This window comes from Anomalospiza imberbis, chromosome 20, assembly GCF_031753505.1.
Source record: "Anomalospiza imberbis isolate Cuckoo-Finch-1a 21T00152 chromosome 20, ASM3175350v1, whole genome shotgun sequence".
Taxonomy (NCBI): Eukaryota; Metazoa; Chordata; class Aves; order Passeriformes; family Viduidae; genus Anomalospiza; species Anomalospiza imberbis.
In genome coordinates, this window is record NC_089700.1 from 9312139 (window position 1) to 9335224 (window position 23086).

The 23086-nt window shown below is 40.1% G+C and overlaps 1 protein-coding gene and 1 long non-coding RNA gene across 7 annotated transcripts in view; one reads left to right on the forward strand and one right to left on the reverse strand.

Annotated features, from left to right (window-relative positions):
* The window catches only part of BCAS3 (BCAS3 microtubule associated cell migration factor), a 300455-nt gene that overhangs the window by 257848 nt on the left and 19521 nt on the right, over positions 1-23086 (reverse strand). For 3 of the 6 annotated variants that reach the window (XM_068210669.1, XM_068210670.1, XM_068210671.1), the window contains exons 7-9: positions 21690-21762; positions 8716-8823; positions 6120-6196 (exon numbers count right to left, since the gene is read on the reverse strand). In XM_068210669.1, the coding sequence (XP_068066770.1) occupies positions 6120-6196; positions 8716-8823; positions 21690-21762 (258 nt within the window). Of the gene's footprint in view, positions 1-6119; positions 6197-8715; positions 8824-15024; positions 15238-19120; positions 19307-21689; positions 21763-23086 lie in introns of those variants that run through there. The other 3 variants (XM_068210673.1, XM_068210674.1, XM_068210675.1) reach the window with 3 other exon arrangements.
* On the forward strand, positions 15257-15583 carry LOC137485897 (uncharacterized). Its single transcript, XR_011005491.1, has 2 exons — positions 15257-15387; positions 15468-15583. It is a non-coding gene; the product is annotated as an uncharacterized lncRNA (long non-coding RNA).

The following is a 23086-nucleotide window of genomic DNA, read 5'->3' on the forward strand; positions in this document are numbered from 1 at the left end:
ATAATTTTATTTCTTTCTCAAACCTCACTAAGACATATTGTAAAATGACTACTGCAAATTAATACATGAATTAATAGAGCTGAGGCAATGAAAAAGCCAAATCAGAATCACCTAGCATTGCTTTCCTTCAAACACATCCCATCATGTTTATCTTAAGACAGTACTGGTTGATTTTTAATTTCACAGTACATTATAAGAACTTTATTCCCTACAACAATATTTATAGAACAGGAAAAAAAAAAACTGGTTTTGGTATTTTCCAGACTTTCATCCTCTCTATCTTGACTTTGTTCTTACTTTTTAATGAAAAACATTTTGAATTTTTTTCTATCTTGTTTCAGTCTTTTTTTTCCCCTATCAGTTTAATAGGAAAACTTTCTTTTTCCATCATTTTCACTGCTTTCTTTCCCCCAGTCCTCTCCAGTTTCCTTTGCAGTGGTCCATACTCATCCTTTTTTATAACTATTTTTGATTTACTGTTTCCTGGGGGGGAATTTTAATGGATATGTCACACCTTGTACCTGTGAGGAATCCATACCAGAGGAGAGCAGTTTTAATTCAAGCTGAGAGGATGGGCAGTTATTAATACAAAAGCCTTTTAGGATTTTGTCTCTAATCCCAAAATAAGGCAGGAATGGCATCTTTTGGGTCACAGGGAATGCCATGAAGGCAGAGATTCCCAGGCTCACCTCCATCCTAAGGAAACCTTCCTAATTTCTGGAGAAACAAGGATTTTTCTGTTCAGTGCCTGGCAAGGTTCATTAAAGATGACATATGTCAGCTGAAGTGTCCAGTGGTTTTAAACACAGTCTTCTAAACAAACTCCAAAAGAAGCAACTCATTTCAACCAAAATTCTTTGCTTTCAATCATTCAAAGGACTTGCTGGATTATCACTTCGAAAATCAGCGAAGCAGGGCCATTGTGCATTTTTAAATAAATAGCTCCAAGAACCCACTGAAGTGATGCTACTTCTCCAATAATCAATCTGTAATTCTTCTCTGGGTCTTACGAAACACAGAGCTCTCCCTAGGAATGGAATTACAAAACTCCATCCTTAAGTCCTGCAGTGCAGAGCAGCCAGAAAGCAGATCCACGACAGAGAGCACAGAGAGGGAATATGCAGTAAATAATGGGTAAAGTGATGCTGTTGTAGCAAAAGCTTTGTTTATCACAAGGAAAACAAATCATATAAGTTGTTTTATCTAATTTTTTTTTGGTTGGTTGTTTTGGGTTTTTTTGGTTTTTTTAGCAAACCAATTTTTTTGTTGTTTATAAACTGTATAAAGCAATATTGTTTATAAATTCCTCTGGGCTCCTTCTAGATGAAAGGCCCTGTGTAAATGTTATTACTCTCACACTGTCACGTATTTTCCAAAACTCTTCCATTGTTCTTGTACTTCCTTCTGTTTAAGTATCACCCATAAAATGGAGTAAAAGAGGAAAGGAGCAGGATGGACCCACTGAGAAATCAGGTTTGCCACCCAGGGTCTTTTTTTCTTACTTTATTATTATTATTATTACTACAGAGATCTCCTTCCCTGTTCACTCTACCACGGCAGTTGGAAGCATCTGCACTTTGATGGGCCCAGTGGGTCCCTTCCAGCTCACAAATTCCATGATTTTATGATTTTACTGTTACTCCACAGGTCCAAGCACAATCCCAGAGCTTTTACTAAAAATATCAGTGGCCTTTCTTGTTCATTAGGCCTCGCTGTTTAATTTAGCACCAATTTGATTGATTTCAGTGCAATGTTTAATCTCAGGTTTACTTTCTTTTTTTGTTCAGACTTGGACAGTGACAAATAATAAAAGTTGCCACTGAGGTTGTTGTTTCTGTGCAGGACAATGTCAGATGACTTTGTTTGCCCTTTAACATTAAGGATTTGGGTGCTTTAGATAAAAATAACTTATACAGAAACAAAGAGCACTTCCTGTTATACATCTAATTTGTAAAACTGTCAGAGCCAGGAGATATGACGGACAGACAGACATCTTAGGGACTGAGGCCTCTGTTGTGGCTTTATGCAGCTTTCTGTTGTATTTACATTTTCCTGCAGTGGAGCAAAACCTCCTGCAAGCACCAAAGCTGTTTGTTCCCATAAATCCACCACGGTGCCCTAAAGACCTCTCCAAAACGTGTTTCAGCATTATCCTGGAATGGTGAGACACTGATTCCCACAGCCAGGAAGAAAACACCCTTATAAATAACGCTGTTAATAAGAAAAAGCAAAATTAAATCAGTATTTCTCAGGGAAAAACACCATGAAGAGGTAGGTGCTCATATAAATGTGGGTGTACAAAAATTAAAAGTGCTTCTAGCAATCCACAGGGACATACTTGGCTCTTCTTCACTGATCAAGAAAATCCTGTGACTCAGGAGCTCCCTTCCCACCTGCCCCGAGGACTTTCGATCTGAGCTGATCCCCCACAGACAAAGGAATCCTGTCAATTATTATCCCGTGTGGGATAACCAGGAGAAATGCCCACAGCTGAGGAGGGAAACACACACAACTTCTTGAAGAATGTGACTCTTCAGGCATTAAACCTCTTCATAAGACACCCAAAGAGCTCAAACTGCTTCCCGTGAGCCCGACAGGGAAAGGAATTCCAACAGAAATGTCCAAAAAAGCCTTGAAGATTTCCAGACCAGCCCTGTGACAAACTGAAACCACCAAATTATTCCTTGTGTGTGAATGTGAGAGCAAACAGCAATCCCAGATCCAAAGTGCAGATCAGAGCATCCAACACCATTTGCTCTGGGGGTTTTATTCACTTGGAGAGGTGCAAGGCATTCAACATCCACTGACTGATTTTGGCTTGTGGTGAAGAGAGCCTTTCCAGACTTTCTATACAATAAACTACTCTGACTAAAATCTGCAAAATTATCTCCCAGGGCTCTGCAGAACAGCATCAATAGAAACGTGGTGCCAGCTAATGGCTGCAATAACTGTCTCCCTCCCTGGGGAATCCTGGATGGAGAATTTATCAATATGAGGAGTGAAGGGCCAGGGAAGCTGAGCAGCCCCTTGTTATCGGACACAGCGATGATGCCACATGCCTGATGTTATCTGGGAGGATCTTTACTCAGGGCCCAGGGGGTGGGCAGGATATTCTTTATGGAGAAGGAAAGGATCCATCAGGCCATATTCATAATCAGCAATGTTGCACTAAGTAAGCAGTTCTGGGGTGAGGAGCACTGATGGAACAGAAATCAATGGAATTCAGCTTTTCTGCAGCTTTTGTTTAGAGCAAAGTAGAGGCAAAAAAAGCCTGAGCATCACTTTGGTTTCTGTGCATCACTTTGGTTTCTGATCCTTCAGTCATGTGCAGAAAAGGCTCTGAAGGAAATCTGAAGTGAACCACAATTAAACTCTGAGCTATTTCAGAAGCTATTTAAAATCCACACCTTGACGCTCACAACTAGTAAAGGAAACACATTCTTAACATAAGCATCAAATGAACTTTTTTTTAATTTTTTTTTTTTTTTTTTTTAGTTTGGCCACATGAGCACCTAAACCAGTGCAGGATGTGAAATTCCTGCTGGGCTTTCTCCTCCCCTTGGTGTCTTTTCTTAGGGAAAAGGAGCTGGCTCCAAGCACGAGGAGAGCAGTGATGGATGGAAGTGGCTGCCATGAAACTGATGTTCTGCCTTCTCCTAGCAGACATTTCAAAATCAGAACGCCCCACAGGGTAGATTAGGGGATATCCTGGTCATTTTTCTACAATAGTTACAGCATGTTTTCCCTCCACCTGTCTTAAATTCCCTCTCCCAGTCTGGAGCACCTGTACACTGAGGTTTTGTTACAAAAGGCACAAATAAAGCGTGCTGGCTCCCTGCCATCCAAGTCAAATCAGCACATTTCCATGTAATCCCAAGCAGGGGAAAACAAAGGTTAGTTCTATGTCAAACTTGCTTAGGAAAAATCAGGAAATGCAGGAGTTAAAACATTCCAACAGCAGCACGAACTTGACCATCTACATCCTGAATATTTTATGGTATATTTATTGTAACAATATATTGAGCTACACATCCAACCACAAAAACAAAAACAGAAAGACAAATACTCCTCATGTGCATGGCAGCTGCATTAGCATTTCTGAGGAACTTCAGAATCCCTGACACTGCTTTTAATTGGACATTCTCTGCATTTCATTTCTATGTATAAATAATCAACAAAACAGACCAGAGCTTCTGCTTCATGTTTGTGCTGTCTCAGTGAGGTTCTAAGGCTCCCACAGCACTTAGGGATGGAAGATGTGATTCCCAGCCATCACCAAATCTTCTTGGAAAAAAAAAATTATTTTTTCTAAAAGTAACACAAAACCCTTCAAAGCGTCAGTGATCCTCAGTAATATTTCTGCCCTTTGTGCCCTTCCTCCTGACCAAAACCAGCCAGAGACTCTTGTTCATGCTGTCACATTCTCTGGGCAGGCAGTGACATCCTCACAGCTGAGGTGCACCAGCATCAGTCTGGACAGGACAGAGGCTGCCCCAACAATGCAAACAAAAGGCCTCCAAGACCTTTTCCTGAGCTTCCTTTTCAAGGATTTCTATTTTTTTTTAAATTGATACTGGCACTGTCCTTTAATAATTTTTTTTCAAAGGCACAGCCAAAGAAGGCAGTCGTGGCCAGTTGGCTGCCTCCCAGAAATCCCTGCAGCTAACGAGGGAGCTCATTTACATCCAATTTCAAACACATCAGAGGAATTTAAGCCTTTAAAGATAGGCTCTCAGGTCGAGGAGATTTCAGCACATGAAATGGGGAAGCTCAGACAAAAGCTCCGCTGCAGCCCCGACGTGCCAGGGCACAGCACCCGCCTGGGAGCGGGATCCAGGCAATGGCTGAGCTTGGGATCCTCAGGACAGGTCCCAAACCCCAGAAAAGAAATCCAGGCTAAAAGCACAGCTCTGCCCACTCACACCATGTCACAGCCAGAGGGAAGGGCTGTGCTGGCTCCAGCTCTGGCAGCTGGGGCATCCAAAATGCCCCCAAAAAGAGGTTGTCATTAATTAAACCGGAGGAAAGTTTCAGAAATTCTTGAATTTCACATTGTGAAAAGCAGCACAGTTAGAGAAATACACTGGCATTAGTGACATTTCAGGAATTTTTGGACTTTTTAAAAAATAATTTCATCATTATCTCCAAAAGTTTCGGTTTATTCTCTTTAAATTCCACAGCTGTTCCATAAAAGGCAAATCAAAGTTATGTTTAAGAATAGAGTATCCCTGCTTCTCAAAATTAACTTCAGGATATTACTTTTTAAAAATAAATTGCAGTATCTTAAAAAAAAAAAAGCCCAAAAATTATCAGAACACACATTTAAATGAGGGGGTTTTCTTTACTTTTGGTCTAAAAAAAAGCAAGGCTTGTACTCAAATTCTTTGTGATGAAATAAAAGGGAGCGATGAATAGGACAAAAATAAGTCCTTTCCCGTTTGGATCTTGTCACTGAATCCCAGCAGATTCCCAGTATCTCACATCCATGGATAGGAAGAAACTGACACCTATTGGCAACTTTAATATTACTGCATGAAGCTGCTTTCCCTCAAACTATGACATGAAACAGCTTCTCCTACGGAGATTTTTCCACAAATACAGAGACAATTAAAAAAAATAATTTAAACTTTTCTAATTGTGACTGAAAGTACATCCACAAAAATGCAGACTCATTTTAAATAATAAAACTCTGACCTTTCCAAATTAAATTATGACCTGTAAAGACACATGGAAAAACCCAGTGTTCCTAAGGAACAACCAAAAGTGAACAGGGGGTAGATCAGTGTTGATATGGGTTTCATTGCTGCTGATGGGATAACCTGGAACTCCCACCTGAGGCTTTTTTACATATTTGTGTAGAATGAAAAAAAGAATTGTTCAGCTACTGATGGATGGCAGCGTGGGTGCCCTTCACAATTAGTTACAGCAATAATAAATACAGGAAAGAGTTCAATATTCACAGAGTAGCATTTGGATTTGGGGCTTTTTTTTTTTTTTTTTTAACCAAGTTTTTCTGAAGCTCCAAATGATTCATGGAGACCTGCTTTGAGGATTTAGAAATAAAGAAACAAACAAAAAAAATCTGTTCTGTCCACCTCTGAGCCCAAAATTGTACGTACTGGTAACGAAGAATTTTTTGGTGAAAGTGCAGCTGTCAAAGGCGGCGATTTTCTCCTGCAGGACCACAACGAGGATCCTGGAAACACAGAAATGGAATGTCCACTTTAGACATTAAATGTATTGGTTTAAAGATTCAATATCTAAATGTAATTATTTCAGAAGCATCAATATAAACTCTGCAGTGATGAAGTGCCAGGTTACCAATCCCTGGCAGTTATGGAGGGCTCTCTCTCCTCCCAACCACATGAACTCCACTTCAGGAAGTGCAGGGGGCTGATCCAGAGCAGCACAGCACATTTGTGACATAGCTCTTGCAGTCAAAGCTCCACTAAAAAGCAAGAATGGAGCTGCAAAGACCCTGAATTACTGTCACTGACTCAAACAACAATCGGCAGAACACGAGCTAAACGTGAAATAATCCCACTGCCCGCCTCAGTGCAAATCTATTAAAACCTTTTATTTGCTAAAAGCAGGGGGGAGTGTAATACCCAGAACATCAGTACACAAACAGAGCTGAGAGAAGCAGAATTTGGGTCAATTAGCATATTAAAGATGTGTGTTTGTGTGTTTGCTTGTACATTACACACTTCCATTGTAAAGGCCAAAAACCACAGGGTAACAGGAAACGTGGTGCTGCCTCAAAAAAAAGAGCCCAGAGATGCAAATATGGAAGCAAAGCAGCATCTTGGAAATTTCAGAACCAGGGAACGCTTTCTCCCACAGTGATGACTTCCCAAAACCAAGTTTTTAAAAGCTTGACATGAAAGAAGCACCTGGGAAACCAACCCATAAAACCTACATTTAGCAATATGACATAATTAATAATCTGTTATTCTCTCATTAGGCAGACTGTGAGAAAGTATTTTTTAATTAGCTGTCAATACAGAGCATTATTAAATATTGTTGTAATAGTTTTAATTGTAAAGATATAACATGGAAAAAAATTAATCACATCTTTCACTGGCTAAAACACACACCTAATGCTTCGTGTGAGCATTATGACTGTGTGTTACAGCCTGGAACAGTCACCTTTAAAAACGGGATGAATCACTTCAGCCTCAACTCATATCCTTGGGGAAAGGGTGATGATTATCTCCCAGAAGTGTGAAATCAGCCTTTAACCCCTTTTTCCCTATTTTTATCTGTTTTGCCACAAGAACATTTCCTCTTCTCCCATGAGAGCTCAATACCTGTGAAGGACTACACTAAAATGAAAATATACACCATCCCCTCATGCTTGCTGATGTTTTCAGATATATAAATAACATAAATTAGTTTTGGACATAGTAGTAGTTTTAGTTAAATGACATCTTCCAATTGCTGAAACTGCAGGAGAGAAAAAAAAACAGAAAATATATCAATTCTAACTTTTTTCTACATTGCCTAAAATAAAGGAAACCAATGAATAATGGGAATGCTTTGACTGCAGGTGGAAGTGTCATGTGTATATATTGAAAACCTATGGATATTTGATGGGAATATTTTCCAGTCCTGGAGATTTTTGTTTTCTCCTCCTTGAAGACACTCTGTCCTTCTGCAGAAATGAACCCCCCAGATGCATGATTCCAGAGGATTTATTGATTTATTTTTAGTAGCAATTTACACTTAGTTGCACACTCACCTACACCCCATCTGCAACAAAACCAGGCACAAAAACCAAATCATTCTGAATTTTCCAATGATTTCTGCTATTATTTACTGAAGGACCATCCATTCTGGCATGGCAATATGGATTCCCAAAGAAATGCAGGAATTTCTTCATCCAGGGCTCTACCTTTACCCCAGGAACTGGATTGCACCACTCCCCCAGGGCACGGTGACTCATGGCAGAAATGGGAGGGTGAAGGGAGCACAACGTCAGCAGGGCTTGGACCAAAGTCACCACTCCAAATTCTCCCATCAGGAGTGCCAAAGGATCAGCAGGATCCTCACACAAGGATCCTGGGATTTCTCTTCTGCCTTAAAAAGATGCGGCAAACTACAAAGCAAACCACAAAACTCCAGTTTTGTGGGTCTGGGAGAGATGGGGATTTCACATTAACTCAGCAAAATTTGATTCCATGGACACAACAGATGCTGTTCTCTTGGAGCTCTGTGATCCTCAGCCTCCAGAGCCATTTTCTCTCTATCCCAACCCAGAGATGCTGCTTTGTTATTTGATTCACTGGAACATTATTCCCTGCAAACCACAGACTGCACACCAGGAATGTTTTGGATGTGCAGGGAGGCAGAATCTGACACACCAACACAATGAAGAGAGACAAACTCCTTAGTGCTCTGTGCTGTTTAAACTCTGTGATCCAATTTCCCCAGCTGTAGGTGGATCATCGAGGATTTCAGCGATTCCTGCTCACCCTTTAGCACAACTGAAAGAAGCTTAAATGATTTTTTGGTTTGAGCTTCTTAAACCAAAGCCATGGGGGAAGCACACTGATGTATTACAACTGAAATATTCCTTGAGAAACAGAGAAGCAGAGCTCTGCTTACAGGAGAGTGAAAAAAGGAAAATCAGGGAGGTCATACACCAGAAATTCTATTTATTACCAAAATCTGGCATGCCCTAGTACGCAAGGAATGCAGAGAGAGCACCCTTACCTTTTATTGCAATGCAGGTCATAAATAGGAGTTTTGAACTGGATGGACTTGACCATCTCTCCTGTTCTCAGGGAATACAGATCCACACAGCAGTAGGGTGGGCTGGTGCTGAAAGGAAAAAAAAAATATTATTTTAATGGAAATCAGGGTATTTTAAAAACTGGGGTTTAATTCTTTCTGCCTCCTTATGTTGCTTAGCACGCTGAAGGCAAAGTCACAGAACCACAGAATTATTAAGATTGGAAAAGGCCTCCAAGAACATCAAGTCCTGGACCCAGAATCCTAGCAACCCCAGCAGAATCCTGGAGAACAAAGGGTCAATATAAACCTTCTACATTAAGAAGGAAAACTGAATTACGGTCTCCAGGATGGCCATCAGCCTGCATTGTGCAACTGATTATCAAACACTTGGTTTCTTTTACCACCAGGAAGACTTTGGAAGTTTTAAACCACAGCCTAGTACAAAACTACTCCTCAGAGTAACTGTCTCCTACGGGGAGGACTCTCCCCAGAGCAGCAGCTGAGCTGCCTGACTGGGGCTGATGGAGACACCTCGCCCAGAATTTACATTATGTCCCTGATGGACTTTTGTTTGAACCGTACAGATCTTTTCAACTCTTTGTGTCACTTTTATCATTTTCTTATAAATAAAAGCTTTAAGGCCATTTCTTAATAAAAAAGGCTGAGTGGGAAAAGTGCTGAGTGCTCGATAGGGCCGAGGAAGGCAGTGGTGGAAACCCTTTTAGAGGCTGAGGAGAGGCTTTGATGTGGCAGCTCTGTTCCACAACACCTTTCTCCCCCTCCAAGAACGCATTAAAACCTTGGCTATTTCTAGGTCAAGGAATACGAAGGAGCACAAATTGCCAGCTGTACAAACATATCCTGAGCATTGGTAAAAGAGGGTGTTCCCCCCTGCCCATATCTGTTTTATTTTACAGAGTTTCACACAATTCCTGCCCCAGCACTCACTTGTCTCTTGGATCTGCTCAAGCTGCTCGAGAATTTTCTGGAAAGCTGGAGGACAAATGCCAACTGTTTACCCTCAATGCCTCAAGACCATAAAATGGTTTATACAGTATTGTATAATATACAGTAATGTATAATACACAGTAAATGCACAGCAAGACAACTGTCAGAAAAATAATAGAAAAAATAACTTTTGACATTTTGCCCACTGAAATTTTTCCCAAAATATACATTTTCCTAGGCTAATAACTGGAGGGTGCAATTTATTACTTCAAGCACTTCAAAGGCCCTTCAAAAACACCTTTAAACCAGTGAAACTCGAGTCAGTTCCTTCACATTAAAGTTCACTCCTGCTCGAAAACACCGAAAGCCACTGCAAGATCTATGTACAAACTTTTTTAAATTAAGTGATTTATTGCCTCTAGCAAATTATAATATTGATAGAAGGGGAATTTCAAAACAGAAATCTCCAAAGTAGATATAGCTGAAATTATATCAACACACTTAATAGTGATTACTATTGCCACATCAGCCTGTTTTGAACAGTTTTTCCAATTTATGGGTAGTAATTATGCCACTCAAATGCATTATTATTATTATTATCATCATTATTTCTTGGCCAATCGTGGTAAGACCATTCTACCAATGCTTTTGTCAACCACAATGGGTAAAACCTTGAGTTCAAGTGCCAATAACCAAGGAATATCATGGAATAACAGAATTCCAGAATGGGTTGGGTGGGAAGGGACCTTGAAGCTCAATCACTTTACAGGGACACTTTCCACTATCCCAGGTTGCTTCTCGTCCCCTAGCCTGGAATATTTTATATAGATAGGCCAGAAAGACTCTGAAACTGTCACAAATAAAATTCTTGTGAATAAATCCCATAGATTATTAACAAATACTCATTATGTATCCTGATTGTTCAAAGAGCTGCAGAGAGAGCAACAACTTCTTTAAAAGTAATGGACACAAATCCACCAACAACTTTAAAATGTGGCAATAATAAATGTATAAATACACTCAGGCCTTTGTATCTTCTTCTGTTTGAGTGCTGCAGTGCAGGGATGGAGGGGAAATAGCAGATGCCTCATCCAGCTGGCACTTGGTGACATCTGTGCTCGTGTCCCACGACAGCATCACCTCCTCCCAGATTTGCTGGGTCCCACCATGGCAAAAAAGCTCTGTGCAAAATGCTTGCACAGAGACAAGCACACCACTCAAAACCCTCGTGTTCTTTTAATGAAAAAAAAAATTATTAAAAGGAGAAGAGTGATGGAATCAACATGAGGCCCATTTTTCTGTGCCTTGAAGGCTTTCTTTGCTGTCAAGGGTTGATTTTCCTCCACTCTGCCACACAATGAACATCCCACTCAAAGAGAGAGGGACCTCAGTGACAGGTTGGTCTCATGAGTCTAGAAAGGAAAAAAAAGAGCTTGGAGGTGTAAAACTGAAATAAAACTTTTGCTGGGAAAGCTGCCCTGTACATAACACTCTTTAAGTGAGGATTTTCCAGTCAATTGTGGCCTTTAATAAAATCTTTGGCCAGTATCACTGCATTTTATACCACCTTCACAAAGTTTCTTTAAAGCCCAGCCCGAAGCACAAACTTATTTTTATTAATTACTTTTGGTGCCTTTAAGAGTCAACAAAAATATTAAAACTTACACTGAAAGCCTATTTAAAGTAACTAATAGTTGAACATAATCTCTTACTAGGCCCAGCTTTAGCAACTTGCAAGATTAAAAAAAAAAAATAGAATTTTCTGTAAATATTAAGTTGCTAAGAGCCTGAACTGGAATATAATTTCCAAACTTGTAGAGACAACAGGTGAGAGGAAAGTGACAGCAATTCCAAGGGCCTGGCTGTTCCAGGTATACCCAGAAGATTTACACAGCAAATTACTCCACTAAGTTGTTTTTGTTTTTTTTTTTTTAATTACTACTCTATAAATCTACCAATAAGTTGCTGGTAAAAAAAGGCAATTTCCATGTGGAAATGAGGATGCTGATAGTGACCCAAGTTTTTAATCAGCAGGGGTGGTTACAATTCTCCTGTTCTACCTCTCTGGTGCTTCACAGAAGGGGAAGAGAAGCAAAACAAAAGCAGAGCACAGAGTTAATTAATTGAATATTGGAAAAATTCCTGCCTGAACCTTTACACTGGAAAGTTGAAGCATGAGATTTGATTATGATCTTTGTAGCAGTATTAGGAACATGGTGAGACCACAAAGGCAATTCTGTTCTCTTCAAGGGCCCTGAAGAAGGTTTGCTCAGATTAACAGATTTCAATTCTGGAAGGATCATCTTCTCTTTCCAGGCCATGCACAAAATGTCCCAGAAGCTCAAAGAAATTATTTTTTACCAAGCAACCTAATCTTGTCTTAAAAGACTTTGACCAACAATGAGTCCTCTATTTTTATGGTGAGCGGTTCCAACATTTTGATCCTTTTATTTTTATGAAATGACTTCTTAGTGCCTGACAGAATTGGTACATATTCTGCTTTTTGGCTTCTGTGTCTCTGTCAAGGACACAAAAAGGCTCAATGCCTTCAGTTACCTTTTGTCAGTAATCACCCAGAGCAATCCAGGCACCAAGAAAAGTGAAAAAAAAACTTCTGAGCCTTAAGTTGTAAGGTTTATTTTCCAGGCCTAGCACCAAACTCCTCTAAGCCCTCCTCAGCAGAGTAATTCTCCCCTTCTTTCTGAGGGATGCACACCAGAAGGAAAACTTTTAAAAAATAATAAATGCAGTTATTTCTTTCTAAACACCACTGCAGAGAGAGCTTTCATGAGGACTTTCATCGTCTATAGGCCCTCTGCATCCCATCTTTTCAAATAAAAACTTGAAAACTCCACTCTGTAAGTAATTTTCTAATTCATGGTACTTAACAGATTCATTCAAAATCATGAAAAGCAGCACAAAATTTCTCAGAAAGTGACACTTCCCTCAAAATGTGTGTACAGCACTGAATTACAAAGCAGCAGAGACATTTTAAGTGCACCACAAATTGCAAAAAGCATGGAAACACTTATTTCTAAATAAGGAAAACCTGTACCAACCTTAGACACATGTTACTAAATCTAATCCTTTAAATACAAGGGAGGGAGTTATTTGATACAGCACTAAAACAGTTGTGTTAAACACCAGGAGATACAAACTTCACTGCTGCATCTTCCTCAAATGTTTTGATCAAGTCTATCAGCCCAGGAAAAAAAGTTCACCTCATCTGTGTCCTTCACCATCTTCACTGAAAATATTTTTATTACTTGCCCGTGACACAAGAAGTCACCAAGTCTACAGAAATCTTTTTGCAACAGGTGAAATGAGTCAGGTTTCAGGCTCATGAAGCTGCTTTTTTTGAACATAAGAAGTAATTTCATTTGTTAGCTCATCATCAATGGATTTCATCACAGAGCAGTCTAACTGCACCTGGAATGACCCAGGAAGGACTGGCTGAAGGATTGATTGAGGCATTGGTTGAAGGACTGGTTTCTGTCTCCTGAATAACTCTGGCCATGGTCTGTGAGAGAACCTGAGGCTCCACAGCGACTTTTCCAGTCCTGAGTACGTTGAACAAGCATTAATCCACTGCTGTTCCATGAAACCAACAACTCCTCCACTTCCCATCTGCAGTTGAGGTGTCAAACATCAATTAGAGGGGGGAAAAGTTAAGACTGGGTTTGTGCAAATATTGATTATTGCAACAGATTCTATGAGAGAAAAGTAAAAGGGGAACCCTTAAGAACATCAGAACAGCAACCTCCAAATTCCTTGTTTTGGCAGCTCTTCCCACATCCAGCAGCACACAACATGCTTTGACTGTTGTGCCCTCTCTGCTATCCCTCACTCTCATCATCAGAAGATTCTAAGTTTGAGGGGTTTTTATTGGGCTTGTTTCTGCACTTCAGGATGCACGGAGCTGACGAGAGCCCAGAGCCACCTCGGCGTCCCCAGCACGTGGCACTCCCGTCGCTGGAGTGTAAAACCCAGCACAAGCTGCCTCCTCAGCTGTGGCCTTTGCAGGGAGACCCGGGTGTGACACACTTTCCACTTCAGTGAGACGTGCCACATGCTCCAGAGCAGAGCTGTCCCATCACATTTCCAGTTGGTTAATACAGGGAGATTAGCGGCATCTCCGGAGATTTGTTTGTCTACTTGACCGTGGCTATCACTGAGGGGAAAGTACAGCTGGAGCTGCACTTGAAGAGCAAGATCCTTTTTTCTGGTATATTCTGGACTAGATTTTGCTTGTTTGTAGCTAAACAAGCCTTTTATACACAATTTATGAACGTGCACTTGCTGTCTTTGATCATTCTGTGAACATGCACAAAAGTGAACACATTTCTGTAAATCTTCATGAACATAAGCAAAGATTAAGCTCGGACAGAATACAACTGCATTTATCATATCTCTATCAACAACTAATATTTCTGTGATCAGCTGATTAAGCCACAATCTGATGTGTTTCCCCCAAAAAAATACAAAACTGAAGAGCTGTCTTGCCCTTCCTACTGTCAAGTGAAGAAGAACTCACCACTGAAATAAATGCACATAATTTGTATTGCAGTAACAGCCACACGGATCTCCAAGATCATCCAGGATAGACCAAAGTCAAAAATGTAGCAATTTCTGCCTATCAAGAGACAGCCACATGTCACAGCTTAAGAGGAAAGGATCACATTTCTGGGAGCACAGCTCTGAGGGCAAATTGATGCTGAAACACCTCAGCTCCAGCCAAATTCCACCAAGCACATGTAGAACCCAAACCGAGCATTTTGGAGCCACTTACAGCCCCGGCTTTTAAAAGTGCCAGTATTTCTAACACTCCAAAGCAATATCAGAGCTTTTTTCTTTATTCTGAGGCATTTGTACTGGCGGTATTTCCTGCTTAATGGTGTACCAGAAGACAGCACAGCTAACACAGATGATAGCTGATTCTTTAAGCATATATATAACTATTTTTTATATACGTATCTGAGGCACGTTCCTCTTCAACCCGTGAGCACTAGCAGCCCCACCTCGTGTGTGACTGAGCACTCAACAACCAGCGCTGAAAAATCTTTTCCTGCCACCGCCAAAACCTTTATGAAGGACCAAATTCTTCATCCTGTTGGTTCTTGTAACCCATTTCTTTCGATTTCAGGCTCGTTTTTTTTTTTTCCCCCTTTCTGTGCTCTCCCCCCATGATTCACGAGCCTCACAGGCCCCTTGGCACCCTCTCCCCTCAGCACCAACAAAGGCCACGCTAAGCCGGCGGCTCCAGACCCGCCCGCGCCGCCATCCCAGCGCCCTCAGAGCCACTTTGGGGCTTCACCACTAAGCACAAAACCTTGCCCCGACCTGTCCAAACTAAAATTCTTTTGCCCTCGGTGTCATTAACGGCGTAAGAAACCCGTGGGGTTGTGCAACACTTCATCACCTCGGCATTAAGCAGCCCCTGCCTGCAGTTGCGTGACGGAGATCATTAGAAGATGTCTGTCAGCTGCACAGGACTCTGCTAAACCTTAATTGTTTATATGCCAGTTTATGGCTCAAATGACAATTCCTGAGGAGCTTGAGTACAATCCTGTTTCCAAGAAATAATTAGAGGGTTTTAGAGAGCGTATGACTGAAGCTGAGCAGGAATGAGCTTAGATCCTACGGTTAAAGCACTTGAAAAGTGCTCCGAACAGCAAAGCTGCTCTGAGGTTCTGGTCACATCAGGTAGGCCAGAATTTTCCCAAGTGCCCATTAATTATATGTTCTTAGGTATTTCTTACTCTGTTTTATGACTTGAATCACAGACCATGTTCCACAGATGTGCAGAGTTCTCACCGTAGCTGAACTCACCAAAAGCTGGGTTGAAATGATGAAATAATACCTGAAAATAATTACTTGGGGAGCCCCACTAGCAGCAAAAGGAATATTCTGCTTTTCCTTACATTGGTCTTAAAGTTGAAACCCTCCATGAATTGCTTAACATCAGAAATAAACTTCAGTTGATTTTATATCCCTTCTCTCAATGAGGACAATGATGCAGCCACCTCCTCTACTGCAGCACTCTTCATTAAATTTGGAGGAATTTCCTACTTAAAGGTGGCTACCACTCCCAGGAGAAACTGCAATGGCTAAGGAAAGGCACACGGGAACACAGCATTCCCCCCCGAGATTCACCTAACACAGCTGATGCTGAAATGGGAGATGAACTTGCTCAAACTGTGCAGGCAAAATTGATTGAAATGTTGTGTTATTTTATTATTGCCTCACTGTAAAATATTCTCATTAAAATGTTCTATTAATAATTTGAATCACTGTTAACTTCAAAAATAAGTCTGTGAGCAACCATCCAAAAATGTGTGAGGGGGTCTCCTCAGGTGATATTCTAATACATTACCTAGTCAGAATTAAAAGAAAGAAGGCATTAAGGAAAATATTTTTTTAAGCACATGCCTTACAGCTTTTTCACAAAGCAGGAGCCTTCTAAATCTCTTTTTTGAATTACTGAAGAACTATTTACTGAGTTATACATTCAAATTTAAAATTTAAAGCTACTAAGATCATTTATCCTGTTAAAAAAAAGAGAATTAAAGAAAAATAATAATGATATTAGACTTTTTAAAAATTCTATTTTAATTGTTTTTTCCTCTACTGTGGAGATTTAAAAGGAGCTCATCCATATATGAATGGTTGAGCTCAGCAAAATCCCAAGACATTTTGTCTGTATATAAAACATTTTTGAAGAATGGAAAGGAAAAGCACAGGAAGGACTCGAGAGAGCCCATGGTAAGGGAGAAAATGGCATTGAGTAACAGATGCAAAGTTCAAATACCATCAATTTGTAGGGAATTACTCGAGTGGCAGCAGTTGTGTCACAACACAGAAACAAGGGCTGGAAGTTGAAGCAGTTTGCAATCAGCTGCTCCAACTACAAGCAAGAAGTAACTGCACTTGTTTAGGAAAAAAAAAGATTAAGGAGCATCCTCTGTGAACCCACTGGGATCTGATGGCTTTGAGGGTCCTCAGGAAAAGAGAACAGCTTCAATCATCCTGAAATTTCTGCTTTCCTATGTCCTTTAAATCCTTCCTACACTACACAACACAGGAATAACCCTAAAACATATAAGAAAATATAATCCTCAACTGCTCTCCAGGTCTGTCACGCTGATTTATAACAGTTATTTCTAAGACAGACAAAAACACACAGATGCAAACAATTACTCTATTTTTGTAGGCAACAAGTGAGGTGGGTGGTAACTGCGAAATTTTGAAAAATCCTGTCACAATATTCCATTTTTTTCTGAAGTAAGCCTCAGCACACAACAAACGCTCGCCACATCAGAGACTTTCCAGGGCCTGAAGGGCCACTTTGATTCCAGACCGCTGCAGGCATTAGTGGGGACGTAATTAGGGTAAAAAGTTCAACCACAGTTCCATGTCTAGAGTGCTGCCAGAAATAAATTTCCTCTCATTCACTGGTTTCTACTGTACCCTCCCTGAGAAACATATTGAAAACACATTTATCTTTGTAGAGTTTGTTCCTCTTCTAATTAACTTTATAGCGTTTACAGTATTTAATAATTTAAAATGGAATTTAAAGTGGCCCTGGAAGTGGCAGCCCTGCCTGTAATGGTGCTGTGCATTATCTTTTCCCTGTGGTGCTTCTTTTGACAAGTTACTGGGGGCAGCTTTGTGCTCCAGCTGGTTTTATCTGGACTTCCTTCCCTCCATCCTTCCCATCCCTTCATCCCCTCCCTGCATCACTACACACAAAGGGGTTGGAACAGCAGTAAAACAAAACTGTGCCTCAGCTCGGAAATCTGCTGTCCCAAACCTCCACTGCATCCCAAGGATGTCTTGGAAAAGGTTTATCTTTTTACAGCTTCATAAATCAAAGCTTTAGAAGGTCAAAACTACCCATGGTTCTCACCAGCTGGTCAAGGTTTGACCCTCAATACTCATTTTCTCCCAGTTTTGATCCAAGATTAACAGTTTATTATAGTTCAAAGGTTATTTCTTGCTCTAGGTTCACTGAGACAAACATTTGGAGTATCAGAGGAACTCCAGAGCTTTCCTGCCCTTGGTAGTTACTCACGGAAACACCACCTTATTCCATTAAAGCTCCATCTCCTGGCATTGGAATCTGTGAGAAAATTCACAGAATTACCAGCAAACATCACTTCAACATTACAAAAAATGTACGTTTTTATAATCACAGAATCAACTTACAAGAAAAAATGCTGGGATCTGAAGAGCCCTTTCTAAGATGGAGATTCTATCTTTAGCATGTAACAACCCCATCCAGCATCACCAAAAGGAATTTAAACTACTTTATTCCTGCCTCTCTCAGGATCTTAAAAGCTACCACACAACCTGCTAAGGCTAAACTGAATTTTCCTAAAAGGAAATCAGAAAGGAAAATGTTTTTCATCTGCTGGAAGGGAAGGAAGTCTTTGCAAGGCAGCTGACACCACACAGCTCTGCAGTCATGCAGCAGCACAAGAACCTCTGGGACTCAAATCCCCAAAGGTAAAAGAAATGAGAGAGTTTGGGCCAACTTTAGAGGTCCTACTGTACTTTTTAGAACATACTAATGAAATAAAATTTTCTTTCTAGGCTTGAGAGTCTTCAGAAAATCTGAGTTTTGCACAGTCTTCAATAAAAGCCCAAATACTTCACAAACTTCATGAAAATATATTACATAGTGCCCAACACAACTGAAAATCACAACCATCTGGCCTAGACCAGTTTTCTGTGTGATTTCAGAAAACAAACTGCATTTTCTACCTGCAGTGACCACACCCTTTACACGGCCCATGGCAGAGCTGAGCCAGGTGAGTCCTCACCATCACCACTAGGAAAAAACAGAGGAAATCTCTGAAATTTCAGGGCATTCCAGAAGAGCTCCCCTGAGCAGTGTCTGGGAACGAAAACTTTGTTCACCAGAGCTCATTTCCTCCTCTTGGGTGATCCTTGCAGGAGCTTTGCTGTTTGTGTCTGACAAATCATTTCCCAGCCAGCTCATCTGAAGCACTAAAAGCTACAGACACTTGGAGGGGACACTGGATTTTAGCACTGCCCAGTGATCTGCCAGACCCAGACCAGGCTCACATGACTCTGAAATATTAATTGAGAAAATATTAACGCTTTAATTGTGCTGTTACTCATGGGAAGCTGCTTCCTAAACCTGAGCACTCCCATAAACACATTCCTGAGCTGAAGTTGGGTTAAGGTTAGCAGGACTTAATTTAATTAATTTAATCTACAGTAGCCATGAGAATAAAGCACACGCTTCCTGAAAATCTGCTGTCAATCTGTCAATTGATTTGCCTTGTAAACAGATCAGCAGGGAAAAAAAAATGCTGGCTAGCCAAAGTTACACAGTTTGTTTGCTCCAACTACTCCTCCTTCTTTAATTTACCCTAATTTCCTCTCTCCTCCCATGATTAATAGAGATTACCTCTTGCTTCTCATGCCCTTGAATGACCTCCATCCAATTCTTCAAGTCATCCAAAATTTTCCACCAGTTGATATCATCAAATTAATTCACCTTTCTAAAAATACAAGCTGGAAAGACAGCACAGGCAAGAGGCTGCTGAAGGAGCCACTGCCTGAGCTCCTGCACTCTCCCTAAAGGCCTCAAACTCTTACTTTTTAATCTTCTCTTACTGATTGTTTAATTAATTACACCTGCATCATTAGCTGATTATCATACTTGCCTATGTAAGATTCTGGCATCATCTGCTAACCTTTTAGCAAAATGATTTGGCTATTTGGACACAGGACAAGGGAACCAAAATACCAAATGCTTTTTGTAAGGATGGCTTAGAGATCCAGTACCTGGAGAAAGGCTTTAGAAGAGCAAGTAGTGACAGGACAAGGGCTCTGGCTTCCCTGCTCCTTCACGTGCTTTTATTTCCCTCCTGGAATGGTCATTTTGATTATTTTCAGCTTTCTTGTTACCTATATTATCTACTGAAGGGCAAATTTGCAATCTCTCCATTTATTCTCTACTGGTTTTTTAATAATCCGAATTAAAACAGAATTATCCTGGTCAGTTTCCCTTTAAACTTCTCCATTATTTAAACTGAAGTACTTATTTAACATTTACATTTGAACAGAATGAAAGTAATTTATTTTGGACCTCTCTGGTGTATTTGAAATTGTTTTCACAGATCCAGTCTGTTCTAAACTATGGCTTCAAAAACCCATGTGGGGAAAATAGGGATATCTTAATGTTTCACCACCTAGGAAATGCATTAATATGCACCAAACCCATCAACTAATTGTGTGTGTGTATAAAGATTTGTTTGTCTTATCACCAGGAACAAGCAGGCATGTCTTTACAACCCTCCACAACCCCGAAATTTAGTCAGATATTCTTTCTTTTTTGGTTTTCCTTTTAATTTGCAAATCTTGTAATCTAAGACTGAAGTTGACTGAACCAACCTCTAAACCAGCAGAGAAATACCAGCCAAAAACCACAATCTGTTTCCCATTTCTGTGTCAGGACTGCATCTTTCAGGGGGCTGTGAAAACAATTGTTTTGAAAAGATTATACAGTGAATCATTGACTGGTTTGTGTTGGAAAGGGACCCTTAAAGATCATCCAGGCCAACCCCCCCGTGAAACATTTCAGTTCTTTTACTAGCTGGAAAAACGGGACTTTTTAAATACAAAAATGTGTGTACCAGAAAGTCAGATACGAGGCAAAAGTTCCATCTTGTTGGTGAGTATGAAATGATCACATACAAGAATAGAAAACAAAATCTATTATCAGGAAATTCATCTGGCAATTAATTAATAACGGTAACAACAAAAAATTATTTGGAAATGACAGTATTATGGTGTTGAAAACACATGAGGGGCTTTTTTTTTTTCTTTTTTTTGAGGAAAGCAGAAACTGCCCAGAATCTTTGAATTATTTTCCATTAACTGAGGAATACAGTAACATAATGAAAATAATTCTCTTCAGGGTTTGGTCATTTCTCAGGTATCCATGAAAGAAGATTTTTACTAAACCAACATATCCTTTACATATATAAATACACTATTTGGATAAAGACAGAGCAGTATTTGCACCTCTAATTTATAAACAGTTAAACTTACAGGGCAGGGAAGAAAAGGAGAAAAATCACCATAAACTGTTTTTTGCAAGTTGTAAATACATATAATAAATAAATAAAGAAAGAAAAAAAAAATTCACTTCTCTGCCTTATGTGGATTCTAATTCAAACATTTAAGGCAGGTAACAATAATATTGCAATTTAACACAGTAATAACAGAGAAGGGTAAAGATTTGACAGTTCTTCCTTCACACACACACTGATTAAATTCTTAATTGAAAAAGGTGTGGCACAGAATTAGTCTTACAACTGTAAGAAGATTTACTTCAGCTGCTCAGTCATTAAATGGCTGTGTAGAGGATTACTCCTGAAAAGCAAATATTTTCCTGTAGGTAGAGATATAAATCCTGTGCATTGTCTGAATCAAACATAAAATATCTCAAGGGCCTCTTTTATAAGACCAGTGATACAACAATTCTGGAGAGAGCACAAAACAAGACTGTAAACTGATTTTTTGTAACATGAGGAAGGAGGTTTAACATGCATTTTGCTAATAAACAGTGTGTGGCTGCAACAATGAAATGCTTGGTATTTGTAATTCATCTGATGCTTGAAAAATTACTTTTTAAGACACAGAGATTGCTTTGAACACGTCACAATAATAATTCTGATGTGGATTAATATCAGAAAAGGTTAATCATGAAGTTGTGATTCCACTGAGAATAAAATAAACTTAAAATACCTCTTTATTTATTTTACATCAAGAGTCTCTTTTTTATTGCTTTCCAAAAGCTAAAGTCACAGGAAAATATATGTTGACACACCAAAAAAATAGTTTCAAGCCACATCCCAGTGTTACCTTGTGAAGAAAAAAGGAACATGGCTTTAAAGATGTCATCTGCTGGGCTTTTCAGATGGCAATACAATTTATATATTCCTTTTATCCACAAAAAACATTCTTACCCAGAAGACCCAATGCTTTTGCACACACCAAGCAGAGGCCTCTTCTCAGCAAAATTATCACATTTCTGAGCACCTGGCAAGAGGGAAAACAAAAGGAAAGAAAAATCAAGTCACCATGTGCTGTTTGTACAGTTTCCAGGTCCAGGTTGGGGCCCAATATATCGAATATAGCACAAAAGTCCCAGCTTGTGCAAGATAAGGGACAGAAATTCAAATTACAGGCAGAGCTGTAAGACAGATGAAAATGAGAAACAACACAAGCAGAAAACGTGGCCAGGCTTTGGGAGTGATCTTCTGTTCATCCCACTTGGGGCTGGGATTCTGTGACTGCACCAAGCGGTTCTTGCTCACTTTTCATTGTTTTTATCAAGTTCTCTGCAGCTCTGCCTGGGCTCACACCTTGGTTTGCAGTTTGCAGAAAAGGCAGCCAGGAGTGCCAACCTCAGAGCAGCCCCTGCCCCGTGCCCAAGCAAACGGGAGATGAAATCCAAACCACATCGATCTGTTCCACCACCAGGAGATCTAAACCTTCAGGAAAACAACCTCCAAGTGGAAACACACCTCCTGCAGCACATCCCATCCCCTTCCAGGGGTGCTGACAGCAGCACAGCCCAGCAGAGCTGCTCTGTGCCATGCTGGGCCAGCTGTCCCTGCCCTGGGATCCTGTCCCGCAGCAGCCCTGGCACTGGGAGCCAGCCCTGGCACTGGGAGCCAGCCCTGCTGTCCCCCCAGGCTCAGTCACACCTCCACCCCAGCACAGGCAGACTGTTAAAGACGCCACACTTCTTAAAATGGGGTTTAAAGAGTTTGGAGGACTTTGCTTTATTGCTGCGTAAACAGAAATAAAATTAAAATTGAGTTTTTAAATTAAAAAAAAAAAAATCTCACTCCTGCTTGTGAACAATGTTTAACTGAATTTCAGGGTATGTTTGTACCCAACTTAAATAACAAAGTAACAACCAATACCACCACTACTAACTTTCCTCCATTTTCTTTCAACCTTTGCCTTTTTAATTATCTATCTATAGGTCTGCACATGTGTAGTGAATAATGGAATTTTTTTTCTCCATTATACACCAAACCCTTTGATCTCTAAAGAATATTAGTGATATAGTCTGCTCAGAATTTAAATCTTGAATACTGCTGTACAAAATGAAATCATTTATTCAGAAAGGCACAACAATTAACAATATATATTTTGACACAGCAGACTGATCATTATTAATGACTCAGGTACATGCATTTAATTTGTAACAAACACTGTTGAGTCCTCTCATCTGTACAAGGAAAAATCTTCCCTCCTACACCTCTGGGTATTTAAAAAGTCAAATGGGTCACATCAATAACTCCACCATCAACAATAGCTTTACAAATAACCTAAACCAGCCAGCTGTATT